At 39.5% G+C, this 18,979-nt stretch overlaps 1 protein-coding gene across 1 annotated transcript in view; it reads right to left on the reverse strand.

Moving 5' to 3' along the window:
- The window catches only part of LOC118335231 (disco-interacting protein 2 homolog C), a gene marked incomplete in the record, with an annotated part of 203,921 nt that overhangs the window by 29,376 nt on the left and 155,566 nt on the right, over nt 1–18,979 (reverse strand). Inside the window, 13 exon segments of the mRNA XM_035671466.1 lie at nt 66–180; nt 266–474; nt 553–689; nt 1,250–1,389; nt 2,692–2,806; nt 3,483–3,602; nt 3,973–4,066; nt 4,323–4,387; nt 4,541–4,643; nt 5,876–5,985; nt 8,561–8,684; nt 12,060–12,170; nt 18,212–18,303. Of these exon segments, the coding sequence (XP_035527359.1) occupies nt 66–180; nt 266–474; nt 553–689; nt 1,250–1,389; nt 2,692–2,806; nt 3,483–3,602; nt 3,973–4,066; nt 4,323–4,387; nt 4,541–4,643; nt 5,876–5,985; nt 8,561–8,684; nt 12,060–12,170; nt 18,212–18,303 (1,535 nt within the window).

Genomic DNA, 18,979 nt, shown 5'->3' on the forward strand with positions numbered 1-18,979 from the left:
GTTTTTATACTGTGTAACTGGATATATAACTGTGTAGATGCTGTATATAAAGTGCGTGCCAGTACCTGCAGAACTCGGCTCATCCACTGGAAGCTGTCTTCCTCGGTGGAGTCGGGCCGCTGCTCTGCCACGACCACGATCCTCTCGTCATGAAGCACGGTGATGGAGAACACTGCTATCCTGAAACACGCAGCGTCGACATGCTTCACAGCTGGACGACATCGTAACGTCACCTCTGGAGGATTAACGCGGCACAAACACTTACCTGCCCCTGTACACAAACTTCATGGGCTCCACAGCGAGCGCCGTCGCCACGATGTCGTCAGCGTTGTGCCGACGGCCCCCGACCACCATCAGGCCGTCCATCTTCCCTGCCACGAAGATCAGACCTGCAGGTCCGATGAATCCCAGCAGGCCGGTCCTGGTGAAGGGAAACTCGCTGATGGGAGCCCCGTTGTTGGACGTGGGGAAGACCTAAAGAGAGTATGTGATTAAAACAGTCAGAAAAGCTTAATAAATTAATTAAATCAACTTAATCCTTCACACGCTCACCTCAAAGGTGTTCTTGGTCATGCCGGCCAGACCATAGTAGGAGGTTCCCGTGGCAGCAGTGCAAACGCACAGCTCTCCAATCTCATCAGTTTTACAGAGCTGAGGGACACCTTCTGGTTTCACCGCACACATCATAGCTGCAGAGAGAGAAACCGGGGAAGAAGCTTTTTATGAAAGAGAAACAATGATCAGATTAGTGTCATTTTACATGAAAAATGATTGTGCAGCTTCAGGTGAAATATGAGGTAATAGGTAATATTATAAGTTAAAGCCTGGTCCAGTATGCAACTTCTACAGTGTGATGTAGAAACCTGAAGCCACCAGTGCACAGACACTGAGAATGGAGTGAAGTAGGAGACATCCTGTGCCTTTAGAAAGGAACATTTTCATATTCATAGATTGTCATTTTTAACTTAGGTAGAAGGAATATATAAGTTTTTAAGGATTTTACTGTGGAAAATATACTTTTTTGTGAAAAAGAAAAACCCATTAGACCAACAGACTACTTGTACATGTGTCTTAATACATATCTAAAAAACCTTATATATGCCGTTTTGGGGATTTTCATGTTCTGAGATGAGTTGAAAAAGACAAGGAAGGGCAGAAAGGGAAAAAAATGAGGATAGAAGGAAGGACAGAAAAAACAAAGCAAAGAAAGAATCAGAATCAGGATCAGCGGGTTCACCATCCGTCTCACCTCCGGGCATGACGGAGCCGACGTCCTGCAGTGTAAGGACCGACAGCTTCTCCTCCGAGTCGACCCGAATCACGCCGTGACTCAGACCTTGCATGGACAACACGCCGCGACCAGGAGGGGTGCTGCCCTCCTCCACAGGCCTGCAGGAGGAGGGGTGGAGACTGCCAATCAGATCACAGGGAAGGTGATGGAGTGCTGTCTGTCTTTGTGATGTGACAGCAGTTATTGGGAAGTGACAAGGTTTTCGGGAAGTGAGGGAACATTTTTAAGGGGGTGAGAGCAATTTTGTTAAGTGAGGACATTTTTTCAGATTGGAGACGTTATTGGAAGGTGGCCATGTTTGTACGGCATTTTTAGGAAGTACGGACAGTTTTGGAAAGCAACATTTTTGTTGAGCAAGAACCTTGACATTTTGGGGAAAATCACAATATTTTTGTTATATGAAGACATTTTTTAAAAGTGAGGGCAATTTTTTAGAATAGAGCAATTTTAGAAAGTCACAACTTCCAAATTTCTTTTTTGAAAGTGGGGAAAAGATATTGAAAGTGAACACACTTTTGGGCGATTGAGAACAATTTTAGAAAGGGAGAAAGATTTTGTTAAGCAAGGACATTTTCTGGGACTTTATTGGAAGATGACCATATTTGTAAGATGAGGACATGTATTGACAGTTTTGGAAACATTTTTGTTTCTGGATTGGATTTTTGAAATTGGGACAATTTTGGACAGTGAAGACATTTTGGGAAAATCACAATATTTTAGGAAGGTCACAATATCTTTGTTATATGAGGACATTTTAGATTTTTGAAGCAACTGTTTGAAAAAAAAGTGAGTTCATTACTACCACACCCGCTGCGGTAAAGTGTTATTTATTAGACTGTGTGTGGCACAAACACACACGCACATAAAAACACAGGGCTAAATTACAGCCGACATGTGAATGAAAACCACCCTGGTGCGACTGTAATGTGGTTTTTACATGTTGCAGTTACAGGAGGATGAAAGAGGTGGAAAGGTTGCACGTTTAGCTGTAAAGTCTTAATGGGTTAAAATAAGAACAGGATGTAGTGGAAGGAGGGCGAAAGCTACTAAAACAACCACTTATTTACTGAGGAGAGTAAATAAATATACGTCATGTAAAAATAATTTTAGTATTAAATTTAGTTTGTGTGTGATGAGGCCCTAAAATGTTTTTTGATTTGATTCCTTATGATGATGACAACCTGATTATATTTTACAAGTATAATGGAATAATAAAAACAAAATGTGATTTTGGCCTTTAATGTTTTTAAATTGATGACAGTGAAATAAAAAGACATACAGTGTGTTTTCGAGATGACACATGCATGTGGAAGAACTGACTCTGGCCTGTATGCATGTGTGTGTGTGTGTGTGTGTGTGTGTAAGTGTAGATATGTGTGTGTAGATATATGTGTGTGTACCTCCTTATAGCTACAGTCAGAGCCTCCGGGGAGCTGGCACAGGGACATATGACCTCCTGCTTCAAACCTTTAGACTGGAAAACGTTGAGGAAGGCGTCACAGGATGAGATTGACCCTGAGAGACACGATTTAAGAAGTCAAGGAGGAAGCAGCTCATTACAGACGAGTCTTCGTGATATAATTGTCCTTTGAAGTTCAGTTACAATTTTTTGTGGGTTTTTTCCCAAATATTTGGACATCGGCCAATCATAAAATGTTCAATGTGAACCATCTGTCAGCGGAGAAAAGTAATCTTTATTCTATTTATAACTACTGGCACAAGGAAGTTGTTTCCACTGGGGATGGAGAGAGACTTTTTTGCCCTGGGTTTTGCCTCTCAGGCTATTTACAACCTTTCTGGACAACTTCAACATGTTTTTTTTTGGACTTGAAAAAATTCTGCATGTTGCTTAACAGGCTGAATGCATGATAATAAAATGGACAATTAATCAAAGGGAAGACAGTAAAGGACAAATACAACATCAGGCTAACACAACAGTTTCTAGTTCTGTTTTTAGACTATTGTAATGAAAAAACCCAATATTTAATTTGATCATAAAGTCATATGTGCTTTTGGGTGGAATGTTACAAAAATATATGAAAATGCAGAGTTATATAAATAGTAGAATCCTGCTCAAACACCTTTGTAGAACTGCGATTACATTTGGGGTTGGACATTAATTGCCTTTTTTGTTTTTAATGACTTTATGACCTTTAATATATCCACAGTACAAACTTCAGTGTGTTCTTACAGGGATTTGAACCATCAGCCACCACCAGCATGCGCAGGGAGCTCAGGTTGATGTCTCGCTGGTCCCGGTGGGCCACCAGAGCCCAGTGCATGTCCCGCGACTTCACACAGGCCACCTTAGCTATACACAAAAAGCACACACACAACAAAATGTAATTACTATAAACTCATGGCCTAAAATCTGGGTTATTGCTAAAGAGCTTAGTGATAAAAGTTTGGGTGGGGTCTGACTGTAGTTTGTCCAAAAATCTTAAATCACTGAGTTTGTGTCTGCTTTATAAACTTGGCAAGAATAGACTGATTTCTGTTCAACAGTTCATCAAAATATTATATCAATTATATGTAATCAGTACAATCAAACACAACCAGTGACCTCTTTCTGTTTTCCAGCAAGTTTCAAAATCTGATCTGCTGGATCACAACGAAACCAAAATGGTTTTATCCCCTTTTTCTGTTTGAATAGTATTGTTACTCAGTTTGGGTTTTGTTACCTTTGTACTGGCAGACTTTTTGGATCCAGGACAGAGGGTTGACCTTCATGAGGGCGTAGGGAATACTGATGACATGCATCATATTCATTACACTCTGACAGAGAGGCAGAAAATAACAGAGAGTGAGACATAAACAGATGGAAGTTCACTATTCTTATTTTCATATTTTAGTCTATAGTTATTATTTACTCTGACCAGATTTGGGATTTAAGCAGAGTTGCAAGAAGTCTTGGTGACAAAATAAAACATTTCTATGTTGTATTTAAAGAATAAAACATACAATAATAGTGTGTTTATTATACTTGGATTCATCATGTGGAATGATTAAGGTAAAGGTGGGTTTTTCTTACAGTCAGGACAGCGTGCCACAGTCCTACATCCTTCTTGAAGTCTAATACATTCACTATGGTCTCAGCTAGAGGACGGCAGACAGACAGACAGACAGACAGGCAGGCAGGCAGACAGACAAACAGAGACAGAAACACATTATTGTAAATACAGTTTTACAGTTAAATTGTCTCTGAGCTGCAGTATCTGTAGGTGAACGGAGCTTCAGAACGAGTGTTACCTTCTGTGTAAGAGCAGGACTGCGTGAGGGCCTGGCAGTGTGTGAGCATGGCTATCCTCATCACCGTCACACCGAGCACGCTGCCGTCCTTACAGGTCTTATACTGGACAGACAAAGACAGACAGAGAGAGTGAGTGGACTGAAGAGGTCTCATTAAGCCTGTTTACCCCTGGTATTAACATGCATCTTGGGTGATCTGATCACAAGTGGACGACTCTAAATAAAGTGTAAACCACTACTCAGATCATTCAAACCACCGACCAAGGTGGTCTGGGATGCATTTGACCACATATCCTTTGTAGAGTGAACGGTAATGAGTCCTGGGCCACAGTAAAGGACCCCCCTACTCAACTGACATCCTGTAAGTACACAAAAACACGCTGTCTATTTGGGTCATACTCCGATCAATCATAACACTTTTTCCTTGACCCTTCTGTAGTCTCACTAAGCCACTTGTTAGCAACCACATTTTTTAAGAAACCCACTGACTTCAAGGCGAGGGAAGCGGAAGAGCTAAAATGTTAACTAATTTCTGGGTAAAGAAAGACGTCTATTACATCAAAAACATCCAAAACATTTGTGTTTGTAAGTGCACAGTTTCTAATAAAGAACTGTGAATGCTGACCCTTATATATGAATTCAGTGACCTGTTTATTCTGCCTGGTTGATCTCTATACAGATAAAATATAACAGCAACAAGTCTGTTACCTTCCCTTGTGAATAAAACAAAAAAAAATATTTCTCAGTGTAGCTTATAAAACAATACAGGTGGTGTCAATACTGAATGTGACAACATATCTTGGCTGTCAGTCAACTGTGTGACTATAAAACATAAATTCACTATGAGTTATGCATCATGTTGAGACATCTTACAAAAAGACAAAAGTTAGTGTTACTGAAAAAAAAAATTAAAAAAAGATACATTTCTCTGAGCTGAAGTCATTTAATTTGTCTCGACTGTCTGGGACAAGGCCTCGGTTAAAAAACAAAAGGTCAATCGTTTTTCAATCATCCCCGACTGTCATCATTTTCCTCTCTGTCCTTTTTTTAATCCCCGGCGCAATCAAGAAGACGTTTCACCTTGTAATTACTGCCCGGCAGCTCAAAGGGACGTCAGGTAAATTCAAATCAACCAGACGAGATGATAGCATTGAACGGCAGAGAAACAGTCCACTCGGCCGCAGAGTGATTCTAATCCAAAGGACATGTAGCGCCATTGATTTCCATTCAAAAGAAAGTAATGACTGGAACTACACTGGTGGAATTGTTTTAGTGCCCCAGAGAAGACAGGCTTCAGTGTGTGTGTCAGTGTGTGTGTGTGTGTGTGTGTGTTACCTCTATGTAGGCAGTGTCCTGGTTGGCGTCCTTGATATGTGGGAACCAGTCTCTGGGAGGTTTGGAGAGGTGTTTGGACTCTGTGACGAACCACAGCAACTTGGGCCAGCCTGGGACACACGGGGAGACAAAACAAACATCCTAATGTCTCCAATTTGTTCTCTGCAACACTGCTTGGTTAGGTTTAGGAAAACAGTTTAAGTTATGTAATTATGTTATGTATGTTGCTTTCATGCCCTACTCTGAAAACAATGAAATGAAAACACTCCTGGTTGATAGAGCTTCTATAAAAGACAAATGGTGGCAACGTATGCATTGTATGGCACCCTGAATTGTTTTAGGATGTAACAAATAAATCCATTGAATCGTAAAATCTTTGACTATATTCAAGTGGAGTGACCAGAGAAGTGGGTGACAAAAGAAAAGAGATTTGCATAAAGAAATGTTCATGTGTTAAACAACTGATAAGGTTTTTCCCACTTCCAGTTTTACATTTGAAGTTTATATTCTGATTGGTCTGTTGTTCCAATTAATAGGTAATAAAACATTATTTGTTTGTTGTCTATTTGGTTCAGTTGAGTCCACACTGTCCAGTTTTACATTTCATTATTACATTTGGAGGACATTTGACATGTGGACAGAATGAGGCTGCATTATGACCACCAGGTTGCCCAGGTGGCCATAATGGTATGGCTGATCAGTGTATTCTTGGCACTTATCTTTCGATTGATATGTGATGAATTAACTCAAACAAGGCTGTTTTCTTTCATATTCCTTTATTGACTTTAAGGAAAACTTAATGTGAGCTTCCTGGTGGTTCCTGATTTCACAGGTATATAAAATTGCATATTGTCGACATATCGCTGAACAGAAATCTTATAATAATGTATGATTTGGTCAAGTGGAAGCATGTTCAGCATCTGCATGGACTCAGTTTTATTCCTACTGCTATAAAGATAGATTATTATTGCTACGAGGATGTGTTGAGTGTTTACACGGCAGAACATGAACAAATGTAAAATCCTAAGTATGTGAAGGCTGTTAATGTCTGAATTAATGCTGCTGTTCCTGCCCAGCAGTGAGACAGAAGAAACAATCAGCCATGTGAATGAGACGAGTTTAAAGCCTGCTGATCAATATGAGGAGCACTCTACCTTAATGAGACACACACACACACACTGCTAAGTCCATGCTGAGTGAGGAGCAGTAAATCTGGCGGCATCATGTTGCTATTTATACATCCATTACTGAAATGCAAACAGTCGTTATTAATCACTAGGAGATCTCACTCTGTTCAGTGCTAATGTTTCTCTATTCTCAATTCATCATGTGTCTCCTTCCATCCGTTCTCTTTCTCTCCTCTTTCTTGTCAGCTGCTTCCCATCGATTTGCAATTCTGCCTCGCTGACTCTCTCTCTCTCTCTCTCTCTCTCTCTCTCTGTCTGTTTTTCCTCTCTCTCTATGTCTCTCTACCATCCTGTCATCCATTACTCAGTCAAGCTGTCTGTTGCCATCAGTCTGTTAATTCATCCTGCTGAGAGACACAGGGAAGCTGTGCTGAAACAAGAGAGGCAAGACTATACTATGACCTCTGACCTCTGAGTATGTTGTGTGTGTGCAGTGTGTCTGTTTTGAGTATACATATCAGTGTGTCCATCTTTGGGTACTGTATTGGACTTATTACTGCTGTGTAATAGAATTCATGGTCTATAATTTTATGCACTTTTATATTTAATTGTATCTAATTATATTCTACTAAATTCCTATTTTATTGTGTTTTGAAATTTTGATGCATTTCTTCACCACTTTGAATTCTTGAAAAAGGGTGCTCAGCAAAGCCATTAAAGCAAAGCCATTAACAACACTGCTCAAATCCAAATCACGCTCTGCTGTTCTCTATTGAGAGTATAACCATCCTACTGAGTCTGTCTTGTCCAATGCTGCAGTATGTGCAGGCACAAAAGGGCCCACCGATGGACATCAGGCCAACTGTTGCTGTCCCTTGTTGGCCCTCATAATCAGCTGGGCCCTGGTTTATTGCACTGGCTGCACCGGCAGTACTTATACCACTGTAGTGGACTCTTTTTGAGGTGGGGAAAAAACACAATGCCAGTGTGTTTTGTAGTATATCTGGATAAGTTTTATTATCTGTGTATGACCATCTTTACGTATAGTGCTGAACTGGGTTTGTTGCTTACTGTAGCAGGAAAGGAGATTTTATTACATGCAGTTTTTAGATTTTTCAGTTTAGTTGTAACTTTGGGGAACTTTCTGCACTTGATGATGCACTTGTAGAACCCAGCTGTGCACTCTACAGTACATTTGGGGATGTAGGCCCTTCATGTCTGATTGAGCCACTTGTTGAACTGCCAGCATTCGAACTGCATGCTGCTATCTTAGTGCTACAGAGAAATGGATGTAGCATAAAAGCTGATCCAGTTATTTTACGGTTATAAAAGCATTTTAAAGTATTTAGCCCTGGCAACCATTTTCTTCAACATACAAGTACACAAATGCTTTGGCAAGAATTCTAACTAATAATAGGATCTGGATTCTTTATATTTAAGTATGTATGATGAACAGAGTTCCCTGCGTGTTGCCACAAATACACTGCTGGCATGTGCACAGGTGTGACAATAGGCTGTGTGTGTGTGTGTGTGTGTGTGTGTGTGTGTTATGTGAGACCTTTGAACTGTGGGATCTCTCCAGTGGGACTCTTGGGTAACCCTTTATGGCAGGCATCGCTGGTCAGAGCCACCGTCACTCCACAGCTCCCCAACAGAAACCCGATCTGCTGACTGCCAGCATCCTGGAAAGAGACCAGAGAGATTATATGTGATTAATCATCTGCACTGGATTCTAATCGATCAATAACTGCTGCTGGGGAGGTGTTACTTTGAAGGTCCAAGGTTCTGAAAGTAAAAGTTGGGTGACAGTTGCAGCACTTTAAGGCTTTAATGAAACTTTTCTGGTTGAATCATCAGTACAACTACGTTGACAAAAATTTAAATGCACAAGCCTGTGGACATAAAAACAAAAGGTGAGACAACTACAACTCCCAAGGTTCACTTCGGGACAAAATACGCAATAACTAAGCACATTTGGCAGTTTAAAGCTACACTATGTATTTGTGGTGATTTGGCGCCTCCAGTTGCAATGTCGTAAATATGGACAGTTATGATTACATTACGTGTTAAAAAACTAGCAAGTCGACTACTTTTCTAACACAGCCAAACATCAAGCAAGTTCAACAACACAAGATATAGCAAGCCAGCACATATTACCAACTCATCCAACAGAAAGAAGGCCAGCTCAGTTTTAACTGGGTGAAAGCTGTGAAAGCTGTTATTTTAAAGTAAAAAAATACATACATACACATGGACAACTTTCAAATCTCTTCAGCTCCAGCAATACGTTTCAAGGTTCATTTATCTATTATTGTACAACACAGGGCTGCACAATGAAATATAGGTTGTAGTCCCTTTATGCTACACAAGAACAATATTTATTATGTTGGAGTTGGGAGGATGAGTTCCAGCCTGAGGAGAGAAGCTGCTCTGCAGTCTGGTGGTACTGCAGCGGATACTTCTGTAAGTCTTGCCAGACGGCAGCAGGGTGAGCAGGCTGTTGCTGGGGGTCTTTTAAAATCCTTTGGGTAAGTAAGAAATGTCTGCTAGATTCATATTGTTTCTCACACAAAAAAAAGTTTCACTTACTGAACTTTAAACAGTCAAAGTGGGCATGGAAAGATACATAAGCCAAGTTTTGTAACTGCACCATTTGATCCCCTTTAGCCTAATCTGCCAAATATTTCATGTGTTCTGCTCTCTAACGTTAGCGTATCGCTTCTGTCATCCATATTATTTATCCATGATAATCTAAAACATATGGAATTGTAAAAGTGTAATTCAACTCTTTGTGGCCAGGGTTTGACGGGGGATTAATTAAAATGAAAATGACTTCATAGTGCTTTTGCTTTCTTTTTTTTCTGCCAGTTTGAGCAGCCGATAACAGCTCAGTAAGATGGTTTGGTCATGTGCTGGTGAAAATACATTTTGATTACATATAACCTGGGTTAGGGGTTAGAGTTTAAATTATTATATTTCAGCATTTCTACAATTCTACAGGATCTGGTGGACATATTTATTTGCTAAATTTGAACAGTTAAAATGTAACATTTTATGGACTACTTGTGAATGCAGACAATATAGTGTGTAGAAGTCTAAATGTATTAAATTGGAGTACAACAACTGGGGTGTAAGTAAAGACATATAGCCTTTACTAACAGGAGATAATATATGTGTAGAAAGCTCTTTGCTGAGAAGACTATTCCCTGTTCTGTGTCAGTTGTTCTGCTGTTTCTCAAATGAAAACATGATGCATAATTTAAGAAAAACTTCCAATAAATTCAAAAGACTTTGGTTCCTGTTTTTTTCTATTCATTTACTTATTCATGTACTTATCTATTTTTTTATTTCTTAAAGTATATTTTTCTTGTTATTTATTGTAGCTTTGAAAATTAACTTAATATGAATTATTAAATGTTTAAAAAAGAATATGTACTAAAAACATTTTTTCTCCGACCTCCACTGACTCCGACACACACTCTGGCCCTCCCGGTTGCTCCCAGAGGACGTTACAGCGCTCTGTGACGGCCAATCCAAACTATGACTCAAGTAAACCTACAACAACAACAGCAGAGATGTTTCTTCTTAGACATTTGGCTCTCGTTACACCTCAGCAGAGCTCTTTGTCCTCTGTGCTGCACCATGACTCAAACCACGGCGCCTTCTGATGACTCATGTTTTTAATACAATCCCCCGAAGAAGAATTAGCTCTATTGACTGGTGTGAATTAGCGCCGTTCGGCTCTGCTGCACGTCCTCTTTTCAACTCGCTAATACTGTTTGACGTGAAGAAAAAGAGGAAATGGCAACAAAAACTGCCCTTAATGCCCGAGGTCCAACTGAAAACAGACAAGCTCCCCAAATTTATTATCCGCTTGCAGATACAATATAAATGTTTATTCCTAATGTTGATAAAATAATGTAATCTAGGCGGCATACTTTACGTTTCATGAAAATTAGCTGCATATGAACAGTGAGTGTCGTCAGGGTTGGGTCTGCACACATAAAACTAACAGAAGAAAGCTGAGGAGGCCTCAAGACCAATAGACCTGAAACAAATCCTGTCTTTGTAAAGCTGATAATGTTCAGTTCTTGTTGATGCTGAGTTTTAAAGGAGTGTGTTGGATTTAGTGCCATTTAGTGGTGTAGTTTAAGATTACAACCCCTTCGCCTCATCCTTCGAAGACAACTATGGTGGCCACAAAGAGACTTCTGTGCCTATGCACCAAATACATCTACTTTACCTTTATTGAATTGTATTACACTGACAGGTGTTTTGTCTCAATTAATTTACATTTATGAGGGAGGCAGGTTATTACAAAAAAAAAGGTCTGGGGGGGAGTGCTTCCTGGACCCAAATTCAGTTTGTTTGAAGTGCTCTTTGGATTACAAAAATCACAAGAAAACTCCAGGGCACTTTCTTTTAAACATTTAAAGTGCCTTTACTGTCACGACATGGCCTAGTTATATCTAAAAACAAATTCCAAAAGGCAGGCTGGATGCTTGTTTTTAGGACTAACAATAAAGACATTTTAATTGTTTAATAGAGAGTGCCCTAACCTCCCAGTAGAAGGCGACACTGTCACTATCCATGATTAATGACATTTGACCCTAGAAAGTTCATCCAACTAAAGGATATAGAAAGTAGGGTTGAGCGAGTACTTGGCTGAAACGATTATTCGATAGTATCGAAGTGTATCAAACGAATAAAATGTGTCAATATCCATACTTACTAAATATACCAACTTTCATTTAAAAAACTTGTTCTGTAAATAGTTCATTTTCTCTATTCTGTAAATAGTTTTCTAATAAATATAGCAGCTTCTAAACAACACGTATCAATTTCCGGCTTAAGTTAGCAACTTCCAGTTTAAGCACTATTTTGAGTAAGGATACTAATACAGATAATTTAGTTGGTTAAACAGATACAGATACAGATACAGACAATGTACTCATCCCTAACAGAAAGCAACCATAGAGAATCTTGATTAATTACTCATAATACATTCATTTAAACATGTCAGTGTTTGGTTGAAGTTCGGCGTCAGGAAAGCTCACCTTCCTGGTCAGTGGTACTTCTATTGGCACGGGGACGACTTCAGCCAGCAGGCAGCCGTAAAAAGCCGTCATGAAGGCAGCAGGGTCGTTGTTTGGGAAGACCAGCGCCACCTGTAGGCAAAAGGAGACAGCAGAGATGAGTTAGAGTTGGGAGGGAAGAAGTATATCTGGTGATCACAAAGTTATGATGCCTCCAGAACAACTTCATCAAATCATGCAGAACCATTGTGACCTGTATGGCAGCATCTGCTTCATTGTTTCTACATTCATTTATTCAGATTTTTGAGTGAACTCATTTGTGCCAAAAGACTATATTTAGTATGATAAGAAAAAAGGCCTTTACATTTGTTCTGGTTGGTCTAAAGTCTTGACATTAGGTACGGACATCCTTTAGGCGAGTGTCTAATGGTGAAACTTTGAAATCTTTGAAAAATCACACTTTTATCAATGGTCAAAGTCAGGTTTTCCATATGAAATATTTGACACTCCATATGTGTGCATATTTTTGAAATATAACTTAATTTTCTTATCACATTGACAACTTTTCCCCCCCTAAAATGGTAAAAAAAAATACAGGAAAAGGCAGAAAAAATGGAGGAATCTTTTTTCAGAAAAAAAAATCACTTTTCAGCCAAACAATTTGACCGATTTTTGAAAACGTCTACAGATTTGTGCTTAGGTGAGTTCAGAGAACACTTCCCCTAAATCTAATCTAAATGGGTTAATTTGTCACCCAACTCAGAAGCATTTTGTGGATTTTGTGTGTCACAACAGAATAAGAAAGCAAAGTAGCAAAGAATCAAACATCAATTGTGTGTGATGTTTAACGATGATATGGACGGTCGCCAGAGAGCCAGATGCTCGGTCGATGGGTCTTATCAGTGAAGAAGAAAGCAAAATCTTTCAGAGGAGCATCTGGTCAATGTCTGTCTAAATCCTTTCCCTCGTGCCTTCCTTCTTCTACTTCTGTTATGCTGCTTTATTTTCTCTGTTAGTCTTCCTATCAGCCATCACACTGTTTAACTTCCCTCCCCTTCATTTCTCTCCAATATCTCTTACTCTCTGTGTGTCTGTTTCTCCCCCTTCAGCATCTTCCTCTGTTTCAGCTCATTAATTCACTTCAGTTCAAACTGTTTTACTGGCACACTGAGGTGACGCTAAACTGCCAGAATTCTTATGTAACAACAGCAAGTTTAATGACAAACCTCTGGATGTGAAGAAAAGAACAATAAACTGAAAGGGGGGGTAGAGGAAATATATTATGAATCAAGAAAACGTGGGAACACCTGTACCTGTACACTTGAACTGTTACCGATGTATCTTTGGTACAGATAGGTACTGAGAACGGGTTCAGAACTGGAAAACCAGGAGTCATGAGTGCTCAAAAGTCTAAATATGCTTCTGTGTTGCCAGAAAATTAAAAAAAAATTGCAATTAAAAAGGAGTATTTAAAGCAAGGAAGCATGTTCTTGCAACCCAAATGCAGCTTCGATAAGATAAACCTTTATTAATCCCCGGAGGGAAATTCAGGTGTCATAGCAGCAACAGCAAAATAAGAATGAAACAGAGGAGAGGTACAGCAAGAGTACACAACCAAACCAGGATAATAAGAATAAACGCAAATATAAATTACAATAAAATAAATTAAGACACTGGACAGTTGGCCCTCGATATCTGTACTGGATATCCCCCATAATAGCCAAGAATCAGCTAATGCTAACATGTATGCTAACACATTAAACAAGTGGCAAAAGATTTATTTGACCTTTGAAGTTCATAATCTTGTCATTTCTGTCGAGAACAGAATTTTAATTTTGATTAAACTGTCACAGCTCATTCTGCACATTTTACTACATCCATCCTCATCCCAAGATCATATCTACGACACGAAAGCCCTTCTGAAACATATTCCCAGTGCAGGAAGTTTCTATCTGCCATCTATCTTACACCCAGGACATGAACATAACAGCCAGATCCAACATGTTAGTGCAGAGCCTTTATTATCTCCTGCTCGGCCATGTTGGATCCCGTCTGGCTCCAGTTGCATGTTGTGACGATAACGCTGAACTCCCATCTTAAGTGCTGCTTAATAGTTTCCACATGCAGCACTGGACTGTACGTGAGCGTGTGTGCTATAAGCTAAGTGCACCTGAGTGACTGAGAGCGGTGTAATGATGCTTTAACAGGACTAATGTTGACATGTGCAGGTCTCATTGGAGCCGTTCAGGTTTCATCTGTGGAGGATACCGATAACGAGAGGATGGGAAATGACTGTTTGATACTGTATGTGCATTAGGTTCAACAACGTCATACTGCATAAAAACCTTCATGAAGGTACAGCTGATTAAAGCTTCTAATAAAATACCTAGATCAGATTGGTTGACCCCAAAATTTGCTGTATTTCTTTCTGTAAGAAGTGTCAGGAGCTAAAAACCACCAGACAAACACACACAGTTGCTGTATCTCTTTCTCATTCCTACCTGCGACTTCTCATTTCTTTATTTTCTGTGTGGTTTTGGTTTTTCTGTCTTCTCTCCTTCCTCCTGCAGCGGCCCCTCAGACTCAGGTTACCAACTAATATTATTTCAAAACTCCGCTCTCTCCTCCTCATATACCCATTTGGTTGTCCCGATTCGCGCAAATATCAAATATGTTTGAAATTAAGTTTGTCTGGTTCTGGACTATATCGCAATTTTCGTTTTCCCTGTTCGCCATCTATCTACACTAACTCTATCTGCACCCATTAGTGAAGCCTCACTGCTGTCATTAACTACAGTTTAATACCGGCACATTAAAGGTGCTATAAGTTATATTTTTACTGTTTTAGTGTATTCAGTAACATGGATCTCCCAGTCTGTCCTTTCTGCAAGAATAAAGTTTCTGGTATCCCGTTTGTCCAAATCAGGAGAGAGAACTCCACAAATGGTGTTTTTCCACCAAATTAGCTCTGGTTCTTAAACTGGCCAACTTAAATCTGGTGAACCAGCCAGTTTTGAACCACTGTAATCAGATGTGGCAATCAACAGAGGGAACGACCTGTACAATATGACAAGCCCACTTTGGTTGCCAAGGAAAACCTGCTATTTTTTATGGTTCCAGCTGGGAACCAACTTTTCAGGTTCAGAACCAATTTATTTTGCTCAAAACTAGGTGCTTGAACTGCAATGGAGCTGGTTCCCTTTTAGTGGAAAAGGCCTAACATGGTGTGGTCTGGTGACCACACCATGACTGAGGTCAACTTTATAGATTGTTGCAAGAATTTTTATTAAAGAAAACTTATAGTGTCCTGTATTGTTAATATTACTTTATTTATATATGATTCCCTGTAAAATGTAATTCACTTTTTCTATGTGTCGCATGAAGGGTCTGAAAACTTTAATTTTGTTGTACAACCTTGTGTTTTCTAATTGTAAATACATTTCCTTGATCCTTTGATACTGACGTGATTGATGGCTCTGGTATGCTGGTGTACAAATTGTATAACATTTTCATATTATCATTTTGAGTGGATGATAATGTATGCTGGAGTCAAGATGATTACACTGTTGTATGGACGCCGTGCTGCACTGCTCTGGTGATATATTTTCCAATAAGTTTTTCTATTATGCTCCAGCAGTTATGGAGGACTTTTCTACTCCTAACATTTTCAAAAGAGGCTTGTTGCTTTAGTTTTGATGCAAAAAGACGAGAGAGGGAAGTTTCAGATACAGAAACAGCCTACTCACTTTACTTAAGTAAAGAAGTTGAATCAGTATTTCTGCTTTCACAGGAGTCAAGTATCTGTACTTGAGTAAAGAATCTGAGTACTTTTGACACTGGCTGACATATTGTGAGCAGTGTTTATGTGGCAGATATCATTTTCAAAGTATAATTTCTATTTTGTGTACAGATTTTTAAAAAACAGTTTAAAGATTCAAAATAAATGACTAGATTAAGATTAAATAGATTTAGAACCAGATAGGGATGTTTTGTGAACTTGTAATGGTTAATGTTTGTTTTGATGGATTATGTGGAGTTCTGTTGGGTTGACAAAATGTAATAGTTCCTGCCTCTGGAATACACACTTCAAATAAAAATGAAAACAAACATGCAGTTAACCATCTGAAATTCAAAGCTAATTTCCCCAAACATTCTGTGAGCTTGTTTTTCCACACAAAATTACACAACCTCTAATGCATTTTCATAAAACAACAACTTCTGTATCATTTCTTCGTGTAATTATATCTCCTCAGCCTTCTAAACACTCTCGCAGTAAAACAAATGTCTGAATTCATCCTGCAAGACTCACTCCTGCGTCACAATAAAGACACAACACTGTAATTTCTGTGTCCAACTTATTATAACTTCAGTAAAACTGTGAAAAGGAGCAGTTTGTAATTCACACTGAGCGAGAAGAAAAGGGGAGTTGTACGGTAATTAAAACACACACCCTCCTTCTGGCTGAGTTACATTAAAACACACACACTGGCATCGTGCCCGTCTTGACTTAGTCTCAAGCCGAGCGGGAAATTGAGCTTAAAATAAAGATGAAAGAGGGACAAGGAGAACAGAGACGCTGGGGGTTTCACATGGCAGCAGACACATGTGGGACTATGACTGAACCTTTTCCACTTCAGTGTGATCGGGTGTTTGTGTATGTTTGTGTGCGCAGTGCCGGGTAAAGACGCCCAGACTGTGATGTGATGATTATACTGACAGGAAAGAAGGGAAGGACTACACACGTGTCCATTATTAAAAACATTGAGCAATGGCCGTGTGTGGAGTCGACAAAGGATTTCTGGCCAGCGCCCAAAACTGTTGAGAGGTGATGTCAGTGAAACTGCTGTGATGTTTTTAAAGCGAAGAAACCAACGAGACAACAGAGGCAAAGGTCTGATGAGTCCAGTTGTTTCTGAGCAGAGTGCTGACTCGTGTTTAAGGGTCAGTTAAAAAAGTATTAAAAAAATAACAAAAACACCTCCTTTACCTCGAGCCTCGCGGATTGTTTGGTTTTGTTGTCTCAGGAGAGGAATTGAAATTCGGTGCTAAAAAAAAAAAAAAAATGGAATTTATCTCATGCGAACTACTTTCTACTGAAGCAATCAGCCCTGTTGATAGGTCGGTTCAGTTCTGTGGGTTATCCAGAGCAGTCGGTGAGCAGCGAGCTACAACGTGAGGCGCTGTTGCAGTTTGGGGCTTCTTGTTATTGCTGGATGATCTGCTCTACCTGCTGGATGATCTGCTCTACCTGCTGCATGATCTGCTCTACCTGCTGCATGATCTGCTCTACCTGCTGAGCCACAGCCACCACAACGATCAATCACAGCTTTGGAGGCAGGATTAAAAATGGGTTGAGTATTCAGCCGGAAGCATTACCGGTTAAAATGTGTCAATATGCGTTTTCTATAGCAACTTTTATTTAAACTTATTCTGTAAATCATTCTCTTACTCTTGTGATCAAAAACATTGGGCTGAAGCTTAATTCTAAGGTTGTTCTGTAAATAGTTTTCTTATAGCAACTTCTGATCGACCCATATCGATGTCAGGCTTATTAACAACTAACAAAATAATTGTTCTTAGGTGGTTCTTATAAGGTTCTCTGGTTCTTCAAAGAGCCATCACCAACTGAAGATCCTCTTCACTCAGGGGGGTGGTTCTTATTGTATGTGGTTCTTTGAAGTACTAAAGGTTCTTCATCTTTATTGGAGTTATTTGGTGGGGGTAACTAACAATTATTTTCATTATAAATTAATCTGCAACTTCTTTTCTCCAATTGATACCTCATCAAGTGAAAGATTCAGCACTCTTAGTACTGATTGGTTAGAAACAAAATAAATCAGCTAACATGAACAATGTCAGACTCAAGAGAAATTAAATTAAAAAGGCAATTCAGTTTGATTGTCTGACACAGGCCTCGAAATCAAATACCTGACTTATTTTTTCATTATTTTATGGATTTACTTACTTACTTAATCTTCTTTGTCCCCTGTGAGACATAAAACCATAGTGAGCACCCGCCATTGTTCCCTGTTACCAATACAGAGCTTATTAGTTGATTGTCTTTACTTTCAAGTCTAAAGTCAAGTTTCACATGTTTCGTTTTCTTTTCTGTCTACCTCACTTAATCAGAATCATCTTTTTTTTTTGTTCAGTTTGGTTTTCTTGTAACTTACCCTGTCTCCAGGTTTGACGAGAGGTTCCTGTTTGGTTCCCAGTTTGTGCAGCAGGTTGTAGGCCACCTTCACACTCCTGGACCACAGTTTTCCTGAAGGCAGATACAAAGGATTATTATTAATTAACTACACAAAGCAAAAGTGGAGGGAAGAGGAAACCACAGCGTTCTTTGTAGAAGGTTCAGAATGACACGAGTCCAAGTCAGCATACGGGCCAATTCATGAAAAACAGAACAAAGAGATCAAAGAGTTTCCTGTCAGGCAACTTTTTGGTGTCGTATGAAAGGAGCTAATTTCTCCTGATTGTTTAGTGGAAGAAAGGATGACATCACGAGTCCCCATATGCAAGAAATTACTGCGCTGACATGACACTCAATGTTAAAACACATTATTTCACCTCACAGGCGGACGGACATGGAGATGATCACACAGATTTCATAACATCCAGCAAACCAAACCCGCCTCATGACTGCGGTGTAATTGGATCCATGTACAGTGATACTTTACACACAGAGACACAACCACAGCACATCAGAGGAAGTCATATAGGCCACATCGGTATATAATTACAGTGAGAAAGCATTTCGGTATCTTGACGAATGTATTTTAATTTCAGTGCTCATGCAACTATAGGCAGCATGAACTCTTTTTAACCCATTAGTGTCTATATTTAGTCTTTAGGCACATGGGACTGTTTTTTTTCCTAAAATGGTAGAAAATGCCCTAGAAAAAACACACTCCTATCTATATACTCCATATAAATAAAAG

The sequence above is a fragment of the Morone saxatilis genome, unplaced genomic scaffold (genome assembly GCF_004916995.1).
Source record: "Morone saxatilis isolate NCDOM2014 unplaced genomic scaffold, NCSU_SB_2.0 Contig23, whole genome shotgun sequence".
In the NCBI taxonomy this organism is placed as follows: Eukaryota; Metazoa; Chordata; class Actinopteri; family Moronidae; genus Morone; species Morone saxatilis.